We start from the raw sequence: 13,838 nt of genomic DNA on the forward strand, positions 1-13,838 counted from the left end.
TCTTCTCTTCCACTTTGCCTCTCCCATGTTCAGAGCAGCTGAAGCAGCTCCCTTCCACCCTAACCTCACGCTGAGGTGCATGAGATTCATTGTATCACCCAAAAGAAGGGATGGTGCCTTCTACTTATCCTCCTACCTTTTCAAATACATTGACCAAAAAGGTAATTTTTTGGTTTCTAATCTGCTTGAATAATCTAAGTGAATCACAAGAGATTTGCTGATCTCTATTTTGAAATGTTGGACCCCCTCCAATTCTCCGACCATTTGAATCTCTAAACTGTAAAAGGTTGGCGGAATATAATAGATAATAGTAATAATAATAATAATAATAATAATAATAACCATCATAATAAAGCATGAAAATGCAAGGCAGGGCAGACTATTAAACTTATTCCATGTTTGTCCACTAGGGGGCTCTTTCATCAAGTATAGGATACCCAGGCATTTTCTCAACATTTACTGTATTGAGGTCTTTTTATATTTTATAAAATGCACAGGAATTGCTGTATATTTTAGCTGCCCTCTAAAATAATACTCCAGGTATGATTTCCCATCAGGAAAGATTTATAGGAAAAAGGGGAAAACACCCTTTACCTAGATATAATTAATCAGGCAGGGTAAAAAAAAGAAACTTTGTGTCCAAGACTAGGCAGATATATTCTATATTTCCATATATATTTTGATTTTTTTAAATCAAACTTATTTTTGCACATATTTATTTTTTTGCAGAAGATCAGCAAACTTCACATAAACTAAAAACAAAAAAGTAGAATCATTATTTATCAGCATTTCTGAATGTAGAGTATTTTGGGTTCATAATTGGGAGATGAAAGGCAAAAAACAGCAACAGATGTATGAAGGAGAAAAGCCACACTGCTTTCAGATGGAATTTAATTCCATTGTAAATCTGCGATGTTGTAATCCTAGCATGGCATGAGTTTGGCTGCAGACAATCTTTGTTATTATACTCCTATAAGCCTTTAAAAAAATGCTACTGTAATATTTGATATAAAACTTTCCACCCCTGCCCTGAAAATGTAGAAGGAGAAGAAGTCATTTTTATTGTAAATATTATTTTCCATTAAGGGAATATTGCCCCTTTTGCTCATAACTGATGGAATGGGGGCTTTGTCTGGCTTTAATTGAAACTCAAGTCTTGAAGATGTTGTTGAGACCAAGGAGCTTGGTGGTCCTGCAGCTCTTAGAGGGTTAATGTGGCTTTGGTGACACAGATGTGGAGGGACTTTGATGAAATATAACTCTTGAAATACTGCCACCTGGAGATTTACAGAGGATGGCACTCCATACAGAAGCAGTCTCTGAGAGTGATACAGTCATCACATCAGATTGTTAGGAGCAGGCATAAAGAAAGCACTGGGAGGTGAATCACCAGCTTCTTAAATATCTGTGTTTGGAAAGTCTCCATGGACCTCATGCTTGGAGCTCTCCATGGTCTACTAGCTACATCTCTGTCCATGTTCCTCTGAACCAGCAGTAAGAGGATCAGTGGTTGATTTCAGGACTTGGAAGATCCAGGCATCAGGTGGACCTTTGAGGAGCAGGAGAGGATGGCTTCCATTGGAGAATTTGACCCAGTGAACAGCAGTGTACCTGCCACCAAGATAGAGATCACTGTGTCCTGCAGGTAGGTGCAGAGGTGGGATGGTGGACCCCAGTCTGGATCAGGGCTGTAGATATTTGTTCAAGTTGGATGGAAGGTTGGTGAGGGGTTTCTTTGGGGTTCTGACCTTAGCCTGCAGGTGGAAGTGGTGGGGAAGTTTCATCAGTGTCCAGTGCTGATGGAGGGACTGTATTAACCATTTCAGGGAAAGCATGGGGCTTTCAGGCACATTCCCTAAGACAAAGAATGGCTAGATGGGAACAATGAAAGTTAGGCTAAAAAAAAGAAGCATTTCAGTATTTAAAACCAGTTACACTGACAATCACTACAACCATACAAGAGTGGTTACAAAAGTAACATGTAATATATGTAATAAATTGGAGTTAAAACTCAATAAGCTGAGTTTCCAGACAGCTGTACCTATATCTATATGTGTATTATTTCCTGTTTTATTTCATTGTGCATCTGCTTTGGATGTATTAAGGGAGGATGCATACTTGTGTACTTTTTTATACAGTGTGTTATGGTACCACCCGGCACTTAAGGGGTTAATCCAATCAGCAAGCATGAAATAATAATTATTTTAAGTCTTTACTGGAACTGGCTTAATTACTTTATAATGGCTTATGTAGTCAATTAACCCTGAATCCCAATCCAAGATGCAATCAGGTGGAAAATGATTGTACAGATAGAAAGGACAGAAAGCTGCTGGGGGGCTCAGCATAGCAGGACCCTCAGAGTTTCTTTTATCTGGGATCCGCTGGTAGGATTTCCCACATTGATGAAGACAGAAAGTATCAATAAATAATGAATTTAACCCTCTGCTGCCCTATGGGAGGGCTCACCAGGCAGCTGTGTTGTAGGGAATTCGCGATCTCTGGCAGTGGAGAGGTTAAGGGTTTTGTTTAAATGCCTGTACATAATGAACTGATAGCAGCGTGATATGTTTCAGCTAAAGCTTGGGGATTTGCTGGGGTGGGAGTAGGACATATGGACAGGTTTGGAGAGATTAGAGAAAATGAAGATGGTAAAATATTGAAAATCTTGGAAAACATGCAGCATGGGGAGAACAAGGGGTTAATAGTGAAACCTGCCTTTCTTTACGTGAAATTGATTTAATATTCAGTTAATTGAAGTGAACATTTTTTGACTCTATGTAAAGACTATATATATATGTGTGTCGATGTTAGTGTGTGTGTCAGTGGTCAGTGTCGGTGTTAGTGTGTGTGTCAGTGGTCAGTGTTGGTGTTAGTGTGTATGTGTGTGTGTATATATATATATATATATATATATATATACATGCACTCTTTATTAGGAAACCGTATGTATACAAAGTGATTTATGGGAAATACCTGTACTCCAAACAGCAATTTAATTCCATGTTTGAGTCCCCATTGGGACTGTTATAAGATAAATCACACTAAGCCAGGTCAGGTGTGTAGGGATACATGCATTCCCAGACATACATAGCTATGTGCGCACACACTGTCCGAGAGTTTATCTGTGGATGTAACAATAATGTATCCATTTATAAAATGTATATACAATTTTACTGAAAGGGTGGTAAATAAGTAAACCTGCCTCACAGCAGAAGTGGTAGAGGGTAATACAGTGAGGAGATTAAACATGCATGGGATAGGCATACGGCTCCTGAATCTAAGACGAGACCAACGACTGATTAAGGTTTGAGTCTACGCAGCAGGAGAGTCGGGTGACTAGACGGGGGCCGAATGGGGGCGACCTGCCTGCAGATTCTATGTTTCTAATAATCTGTTGAGAGGCAGGTGGGATGAGGAAAGTTCTGCTCACCCTCTCCAGGTTGCATTTAAATATCAGGTGTTGAGTTTTATTAAGAAATGCTCCTCGACCCATGTGTGCTTCGCACAGATTTATGAATCCAGGGAGAGCCGATGACCCATTTTCGTCAGATGCTGAAAGGACACCTTTAGAAAGGCAAGTCCTCCGGGTCTGGATTTAATCGCTTTTACCTCCCTATAGGTTTCTGTTGTTCTTTCCTATTATATCTGAAATGCAATTCCTGCTTGAATACAGGTAGGTCACTTCGGGTGCTTTAGTTATACCTGACAACAAGCCAACAGCTGATTGACTACATCCCACCGATTTAAATGGCTTTACTGGGGGTAAAATTCAGATGGGCTTCCCTTTCCTTTACTGCCCCACAAAGTCTCCCTTATCTAAATCTAAACAGAATGAGGTCATTATTAATATGAGAAACTCTAATGTGTGATGTCATAACCGCATCGCCATGTAATACAAAAAATAAAATTATCTTCCTGTATTTATGAAAATAGTATGCGGGGCTGTAAGAAAGGATAATCTTGCCTCCTAGGCAGTGAAAGGGTTATCTTTATATTCTGTCTATCTCCTTGGGAAAATAATTTAATCAGAACATAAATACAACGGGAACTATAATCTCACTTGTGATAATATCAGAAATTTCCGGCTAGAAGATTGTGTCTCCTTCAAATGGAATAGGACAGGGGAATGCTTTACAAAAAAAATAAAAAATAAATAAATATATATATATGTGTGTGTATAAGAATATTCATATATTAATATAAATAAATAAACAAACGAAAAAATATATATGTGTAAAAATATTCATGTAGTAATATAAATAAATAAATGAATAAATATACATATATATGTAAAAATATTCACATACTGATAAAACTAAATAAATATGTGTAAGAATACACATATACCAATATAAATAAGTACAAACATATGTAAAAAAATATATAATACTAATATAAATAACTAAATAAATATATATGTAAGAATATTCATTTAATATAAATATCTATGTGTAAGAATTTGCATATACCAATATGAATAAATACATATCTGCCAGTATATATATATATATATATATATATATATATATATATATATATATATGTATATACACACACAGTCTGGCTACTATTCAGTTATGTTGTTACTGACACGGTTAATCTTCCCCTCGTTTTCGCTTTCCCTGTGAATTTATGATACAAAGTTACTAAAAATGACATGATGCTGGGATTAACAAACAAGTTTCATCCATCAAATGCATACCCACGCATGTTTAAATTCTGTACCAGCCTCTACCACTTCTGCTGGGAGGCAGTTCCACCTATCCACTACCTTCTCAGTAAAATAAAACTTTCTTACCGGGCTGTCTGCTGTCAACAAACAGTTTTTAATAAGTGTCACCTAGAGCCCCGGAAAGCATAGAAACGGAACATCTGACGGCAGATAGGAACAGTTCAGCTCTTCTAGTCCTGTCAGTAAATAAAATGATGCCCCCCCCCCATGGCAAATATACCAAGATGTGTCAGAAACTCTCCTGCCTTTCCTAATAACGGCTGACGAGCAATGAATCGTTACTCAGTTCTGCCAACTTACTCCATCAAGTGTCATCGGCTTACTGCAGGAGAGCAGTTACCATGCAATAATTCCCCCCTATCAGACATATATTGCCCCCAGGGGACAATTATCTTAAAATAACCTCTGATTTTTCTGTCAGGAGTATTTGGACAGCAGTCCCCAAAAGTGTCAGCGTTAATAATATCTCAGAAAGCTATGTGAGCCGCCGACAAGTGCCGCCGACTACAATTCCCATTTGGTTTGATAATCATAGTAGACGTCTTCTAGACTGTAAGCTCTTTGGGCAACGGCCCTCCTTACCTTATGTTTCTGTAAGTCCAATTTATCATGTGATACACTGATTGTTATGCCCTATTTACCCATTGTACAGCGCCGCGGAATATGATGGCGCTATGTGAAACCGTTCCTAATAAAAATAAAGAGAAAGGCACACCTGGGGACTCCGGGTGAAGTGCTGGTCCTTCGGGTCTCCGGGTCGCCGCACAAAATCTTCAAGTCATGGGAGTGGTGTTTAGGCACGCCCCCTCCCATGCAATGGGGGATAACCCCACCCACAACACAATTGGCCCCACCCATTGATGACCGCTTGCCCACCCACTGATGTCAATAGACCCACCCACATCCCAAAGAGGGAGGGCAGATTCTAGATAGCCGAGACTTGGAGGTTCCCAGGTATGCTTCAGACTCCAATTCCCATCAGTCAGCCTAATATAATTCCCATCATCTTTCCTAATATAATATATAATATAATAGAATAAAGCTTCTCTGGCAAGGAGGACGATATACATTTAATTTTCTGCCCATAAAGCTCTATTCATGTGCATACTGCGTTCCCAACAGCACTGAAAGAGTTAAAAGTCCTTCTGAGGAACTGACTGTTACCCACAGGGGTTAAAACTTTAATAGATTTTTTTTCCCCTTCATTTTAATAAAATTCTTGACGCACCGACGTTCATTCTAATACCATCCGAGAGCTGGGAGATTTCATTGCGGGTGATGGTGGAGCGAAGGCGAAGGAATTAACAAAGCGAGAGGATACCGCTGGAATTTACACATCGCATTAATGAACGATAAGCCCGCTAAGAAATGCACCAATGAGAACCCTGCGACGATCATTTCACTTTGAAAAACGCCAATTCCCGCGGGGGCATTATATATATATATATATATATATACGTTGCATGCGTGTTGGCGATAGTAACCCTTTACTTGCTGAGTGAATCTGCTTTGTTAATCTTACAAATAAATTCCAAATTTATTGACAACATAAAAAAATTCAACGTGTCGCATATTTTAAAGGAGAAATCGGACGGTTGGTTCACGGCAGGGGAGTCCAGGTTGTACGTGGATCAAATAAAAGTAATTATTGATCATTATTGATTAATTTTTTAAGTATTTTGCTCCCTGATCGTCCAATCAAATTCTCCCATTTTTTTTTTGGTCCTCGCTGCTCTGAGAACTCTTTCCAGCTCCCATGGACACGCTTCACCGGCTAGAAATGTGTAATAGCCACTCATAAATTAGTAAGTACTCCGGTCAAAATCTCCCGGCAGGTCGCCTGCCAAATGCAATCAGTGTTTGCAGCAGAACTTTCGAGAAAGCCTTCCTCACCTTCACCTGCGGCTCCGAGAGACAAGCGAGGCGAATTGTGGAAACGTTTCCAGCGGAGAATTCCTGCCCCTCGTCTCTTCGTAGCCTCGCTGCTCTGAGTCATGGTTAAGATGACAGAAGCCTCTTAAGGAAACTTGTTTTCAAACAGCGGAAAACTTCTCTTTGTGGAGAACGTTGACTCATCCGCTGTCTTTGTTGGGTTCGGAGTAAAGCCGCTCTCTCCGAGGACCCGTTCGATGGGAGCGCAGTCATCCATTCAGACTTGGAATGAATGCTTTTACAGTAAGAGCAGTAGAGATGAGGAAATCCCTCCCCGCAGCGGCAGATGCCGGTAGACGTCTTTAAATATGGGCCAGGATTGGTTGGAGGTTGGTTGATCCAATGAGAAATCAGAGGCCATTTTGGAATCCAGCACAGACGGAGTTAATGTTGTAAATGACTATTGTAGATGGAAATGGCTGATTTTTTATGGAATCTCTTCATAGGCGTACAGAGGCCCTTTATCACTCCCATCACTCCTCGGTTCCAATGGCCCTTTATCGCTCCCATCACTCCTGTTTTCCAATGGCCCTTTATCACTCCCATCACTCCTGTGTTCCAGTGGCCCTTTATCACTCCCATCACTCCTGTGTTCCAATGGCCCTTTATCACTCCCATCACTCCTGTGTTCCAATGGCCTTTTATCACTCCCATCACTCCTGTGTTCCAGTGGCCTTTTATCACTCCCATCACTCCTGTGTTCCAGTGGCCCTTCATCACTCCCATCACTCCTGTGTTCCAGTGGCCCTTTATCACTCCCATCACTCCTGTGTTCCAATGGCCCTTTATCACTCCCATCACTCCCCAGTGCCTGCTGAAGCCCCCTGACATTTGTGCAGCAGATCCATCCATTATCATGCGGCCGCTTGCTGGATACGTGCTGGATACACACGGCTGCATGCTGCCAAAGTATAGGAGCGTAGCGTGGGCTCACATGTATCCAGCATGTATCCGGCATGTATCCAGCATGTATCCAGCATGTATCCAGCATGTATCCAGCATGTATCCGACATGTATCCAGCATTTTATCGGCCATTAGCTTTAAAGTGACAGAGCTGATTTTAATCTCAAAACTGGCCCTGAATACATATATGTTCTAACTCTGCTTTCCTACCTCCAATCTGCGTACAACTCATGTAAGTTTAAATGTCATCTTGAAGGTCGTGCCTTTAGTATCTACCAGTCCACCGAATTTGTTTGCAGCGTACGAGGCGTAACTACAGGCATTTTCCAGTTTCTGAAATAGAAGAACAAGACAGATTTCCGACGTCCCTCACCGGTCAATAACTTGTCCTATTCTACACTTGGAGATTACTAATCAGATAGCACAGCTTAGTAAATATGGCTGAAAGTTTCACTTTCCTACAGATAAGAATATCCCTGCGTGCTACAGCAGGTTGAATAAAGTGTATTAATAAGCCCCGTTACAAATATCTCTTGATCCCTGACTTCACAGGAAAGAAGGCTTGGCTTCCGCTGGATTTAATTTTAGCTTCATAAAAGGAGCTCGGCAAAAGAAGGCGTCTTATGAAAGATGGGCCTTGAAGCTCAGCGTTTGGTCTGCAAGGAATAGAACGATGGATAGACTAATAAAAAAGGCACACATAATGTCCTTGTAAAGGAACGGGAAGGATAGTGGGATCTCGGGGAAAAAAAAGGAGAAAATCAAGCAATTCCCAGCCACCCCAAAGGCTTCTTGAAGTTACAGATAAAGTACACGATTCTCTCAATATTTGAACAATGTCAGCAGAAAGTCTTTTGGAGGTTATTGCTGACGGGAGGCTTCATATTGTTACATTGTTACACCGTGAGAATGAAACTAGACCAGTTTATCAAGTGTGACCTTTACAAGAATGTCCTCTTCACAAAAAGAATCCAACGAACCCTCCATCTAAGCCTACTGGGGTTAGAAGGGAGAAGAAGACCTCCATGACGCCAAAGGCAATCACAACACCTTCCAAAATGTTCAATGGTCCTCCGATAAACGATCACTCGCTGCGGCCAAACATGCGTCAAACTCTCCGCTTCATCCTAAATATTCTACGCGGGACTCATTGAGACCTTAGAATCGACTGGAGGGCAAGAAGATGCCTCCATCGGGACCTGGGACTGAGAAGCTCTGCGTGTTATCAACCTCGAGATTCAACAAGAAAAACATCAATTCATCTCAGTCAAGAATATAAAGTCGATCTTATTGGTTTTTAGAATAAAATAAATAAATGTATAAGACTACAGCAACATGGCCTTTAACCCTATGCTTATAAAGCCCCCGAAATATGACGAGGACAACATTCAAACACAATTAATTATCTCTTAAAAAGACGAGTTGGGATCATGTTCCTAATCCTATATTTGCGTGTATTTTTTTTTCTTTTACTTTATTGAGAGGGCGATAGATCAGAGGAACAACCTCCCAGCAGAAATGGTAGCTGCTAGCGCAGTGAGGAAACTTAAACGTGCATGGGGTAGGCATACGGCTCCTGAAGACGAGACCATTAAGGTTTGAGTCTTTACAGCAGGAGAAACAGGTGGACTACATGGGGGCCGAATGGGGCCGATCTGCCGGCAGCTTCTATGTTTCTCAACAGAGGTTGAACAAGTCCTTTAATTAAAGTTATAGGCGGCTTTTAAGCGTTGATTACTGATGTAAGATTTTATTACTAGTTCACGTTACGTCATCTCGATGTTATAAGGAATTCCTCTTGAGTTTTATTGGATTTTGGCTTCATCTGGGTTACAATGTTTCGTATACAATTCCCGCGGGGCAATAACTAATAAAGCGCTGCGGAACACGAAAATACCGATTCTGGTACTTTCCGTGCATTTAAATAAACGTTTTTTTTTTTTTATTTGTCGTCTATTATATGCAGCCTTCTTGTAATATTAATGAGAAAATGCGAAACGTTTAATCATTTTGCGATAGAATGAGAAATCGTCATCAAGCCCTTCTGTATACCTGAATAATAAATGAAGACGCAGACATTAACCGGTGAAGCGCGTTCCGATATGATGCCGTTCTATGTAAATTACCTTTTTTTTTTTTTTTTTGCTATAATATATTAAAAGTGCGGCTTTACCCACCATTTTTCTTTAGTGAATGAGCCCCTCTAAATCCCAGCGATTGAACGCGGCTTGAGAATTCGAACGCTGTGACTTGTTATCCCCCCCCCCCGAGAAGAAAGATAGAACTTTCTTTGCCAAGTGCGACTTTGAATGCCTGCACGGTTGGCGTTTCTTTTCTGGAGTGAAAAATGAAATCAAGTCAAACGGGACTTAATATAAGAAAAAAAAAGGGATTCAGAAAGATTAACTCTGCTGCTGAATATAAAGCAGGTTACTTTTACGATGAAGCGCCTTTTCCCGGGGTCGGCATTCAGCTCTGGAGAGCGGACGTGTTCATCGGAATGAGAAATAGAGAAACCCAGAGCAGAATGTATCAGAGTCTGGTTACAATGTTTGCGAGTTAGAAGACAGAGCGGTGGGACGTTAGCTTCACTTTGTCCGACTTTCTAGAGGGTTGTAGAAGGTCCAGAAGCCAGTGGTCGGGAAGCTCAGGGCTATCTTTAATAATAGTTGGCTACAGGGCACAATGTTCCTTCAAAGAGGAACATCTGAGATAAAAACCATAACTGAGTCCTGCGCTGGGTTATTAATCATCAGGTTTGTATCTTCCGGGTCTAGCATCCCCTTGAAGTGATGGCCGGGTCTTTTAATGCACGGGGCCGCTTACCATTAGAGGCATTCGCCGGTCAGATTTGATGGTCTTCTCTCGATGACTTCTCTGGCTTGGCCTGTGCTTTACCATTGGCTGCATCTTCAGCTTATTCTCTCTTGATAGGACGGCCAATGCTCACATTATTTCTTATTGGTCGGTGCGTATCGATCTGTCTAAGGTCTACAAACCAAGGCCCACTATTATTATTATCTCTGCAGCGCTTCTTATAGTCCAAAGGGTCTGACACAACTAGAACATTAATCAGTCGTTAGATTCAGGAACCGAATGCCTATCCCATGCATGTTTAAATCCCCTTACTGTATTACCCTCTACCCCTTCTGCTGTAAGGCTGTTCCACTTATCTACCACCCTTTTACCCTGCTTAAGTATAAAAGTGATATGTGTCTTATAAGTATCCCTGGCTCAAGAGAACACCTTTTACTTTTACCCAATAGCGCATTTGGCTTATTATTTTTCTAACTTAAATCTCCAGGCAAAAAGAAAACATTTGCTAAATTTGGCCACTGATTTCATTTGCCTTTGAGACCCCCTGAAACAGCCAAATCTATATTAAACCCCCACAGAGCCGACATCAGGCAGTAACTGCTCAAATTAATTAATGATATGGATTTAAACACCGCACCAAGTAATGCGATGATACGGGAGCCATAAAAACCACACAATATCCATGCTTTACAATGAAGAAAACGTCCATTCTTTAACAATTCCATATTCATTAGAAACATTCTTTATTATCATTAAATAACAATTGTATCAATTAGCAGAATCCAAACTCCGGCCCGTAGTCGGTTACTGCAGCATTTTCTGCACATAGATCACAAGTTTATAGCCGAACGCTACAGGCAAGAATTTCCAATGAAATTTACATTTTTTATTGGAATTCATTAATTTTAGATAGCCGGTATGGAATGAATTTATGATTTTTAAGCCATTGGGCATAGTGGGGAGAGACATGCATTTTATTTAACATGTTGGGTTGTAATAGATGGGGAATCTATTACCGATCCATCCATTCATTCATTATTTTCTGCCTTTAATCCGCAGGAGTTTATTGGACATGGACACATTTTCCAAATCGGATCCAGGTAAGAAGAGAATTTATTGCACGTCTTGTAGTTATTTTTAAATCACAAAGGGTTCTGTGGTTGTTGGGAGATGAAGAAAAGAAGAGACGCAAGACCTAATTATTATTATTATTATTATCATTATTATTTATTATTATTATTATCATTATTATTATTTATTATTATTATTATCATTATTATTTATTATTATTATTATTATTATTGTTATCATTATTATTTATTATTATTATTATTATTATTATCATTATAATGTATTATTATTATCATTATTATTTATTATTATTATTATTATTATTATTATTTGTTGTTTATGGTGTCTTTCATTACTGAAATACTGACTTTATTTTTCAGTGGTCGTTCTGTATGTTCAAGGAGTCGGGAACAAGGAATGGACGGAGGTAAGAACAAAGCATAATTATGTTTCCATAACTCAAAATACAGTATTAGCTACGGCCGAGAGCTTCGGGAATGACAATACTTTCCTAAAGACGAATAGAAATTGGGAAATGCATCTCACATAGGAGGAAACATGTACCTTAACGTTCTTATACTTTAACGTAAACATACGTGATTTGAGGAGCAACAACAACAAAAGTTCAATAAAATGAGATTTATTTCCAGCTAAAGTGCGTAACCTTACATTTTATTTAAAATGGCATAACCCAAGAAACCGCTATAATAATTCCATTTTAATCTCCAAGAAATATAAGAAGTGTTTTTCTTTCGTGAATAAATCTTAGGGTCACACAATGTAAGTAGGGCAGGCATATTACCCTGGATTACTGAACGAAGCAAATTTACAATTTTAACCCTTTGCATATGAATAAGCTTAGCAGTGAATTCTGCCCGTGAAAGGCAAAGTTTAAAAACCCTTATCTTTGAACTTGCTAAATGACCGTTCTGTCTTCTTTGGGTGGGAAAGTTTTCCTTTATTTAGGGAAACTCGCCATTTCCGAGAAACCTAATTCTTGTCAGCCTGGCATCTATTAATAAAACGATTAAAGTGGATTATTTAATTAAGTGGAATCGTGCCGAACACCGCTCTGTGTGTGGCTTGGTCTTGTTAATTAGCTCAATTTTCTTCGGATGCCTCGAAATATGAGATATAAAAAAAGAAAAATGTATTTTATAAATATTCCCACAATTCTCCACTCCGGCAGAAATCCTTCACCTGCTCCTTCTCTTTCTCCCTGGTTTTCTTATCGATTTCCGAGGTGACGTCTCATCTTGTTTTGCACACTGACCTATTTTAACATCTGCACATAAAAAAACGGCTTCCCATTATGTAAAGCATTACAAAGTTAATAGGATAAAGGGGTTTTTATTAAATCACAGGAAGAGGAATTCGGAGGAATTTATATGTAGATACTAAAACTCTATCGGGTTCATCTATTTGGTTGATCTTCCCAGCAATGTAGGTCGTAAGTGATAACGTAGGTCTCTTTCTCTGGCACAGGTCATCAGGCAGCCGCTGGCCTTAAAGTGCCGGGACGGCCTCATGATCTTCAGTCCGGCTTTGTTCCCTTCTGCCAGGTCCTAATTATTAAGAAATGTTTCCACTAACATGAGAATGACAAATTCCAATCTTCAAGGGCTACAAACTATCTTAAGCACTGGTGATCCAACCCGAATGACTGATACCTTGATCATTGAGGTAGGAATGGAAGTCCCAACCACAGCTTGAAGAGGCCATCTTCACCATATGACGGAGAGTGTATCATGTATGTTTCACAACTCATAACCCTAATCATTTTCTAAGGTCGGTAGAGTTTACTCAATTCCAATGGATCAATGGTTGCCCCATGGTCCAGGGTGTTGTCCAACATGGTCTCCAGGAGTCCAAACCCAAGCACAACTTCTCCAAGGAACATTTAATAAAACAGTGTAACAAAACGCTAAATGTTGCCATTAAAACTTGCCATTGACTCCTCTAATTCCCTCCATGAAGGTTTTTCTTGTTCTTTGGAAGCCGGAGAAATATATGCCATTTGTTGCCCTCTCGTTAAATATATTATTAACATTTTAAACTATTAAAAGGAGAGAAGCATTTAAATACATAAATGGATTCAACAAAGGAGGAGAAATGTTAGAACATGAGGTCATAATCTGAAACTAGCGGGTCGGTCAGAGGCTTAGATGGAATGTAAGGAAGTCTTAGGAAGATAACGGATCTCCCCGATCCATTCTTGCATTCACTATGTACCTGTCACCCGTGACGAGACCAACGACTGATTAAGGTTTGAGTCTTTAGAGCAGGGAAAACAGGCAACTAGACGGGGGCCGAATGGGGCCGATCTGCCTGCCAATTCTATGTTTCTATTATTCCGTTGCTTCTTTTACCTCTAGTAAGTTT

General features: G+C 39.8%; 1 protein-coding gene across 1 annotated transcript in view; it reads left to right on the forward strand.

Annotated features, from left to right (window-relative positions):
* The first annotated feature begins 1,568 nt into the window (after window positions 1-1,568).
* LOC149275403 (copine-9-like) overlaps window positions 1,569-13,838 on the forward strand; it is a 66,254-nt gene continuing 53,984 nt past the window's right edge. Inside the window, exons 1-3 of the mRNA XM_089504795.1 lie at window positions 1,569-1,645; window positions 11,445-11,485; window positions 11,837-11,883. Coding sequence (XP_089360921.1) covers window positions 1,569-1,645; window positions 11,445-11,485; window positions 11,837-11,883 — 165 coding nt within the window. The remainder of the gene's footprint in view (window positions 1,646-11,444; window positions 11,486-11,836; window positions 11,884-13,838) is intronic.

This window comes from Sceloporus occidentalis, unplaced genomic scaffold (assembly GCF_023333645.1).
Source record: "Sceloporus occidentalis isolate IW3139 unplaced genomic scaffold, rSceOcc1.0.p SCAF_291, whole genome shotgun sequence".
In the NCBI taxonomy this organism is placed as follows: Eukaryota; Metazoa; Chordata; class Lepidosauria; order Squamata; family Phrynosomatidae; genus Sceloporus; species Sceloporus occidentalis.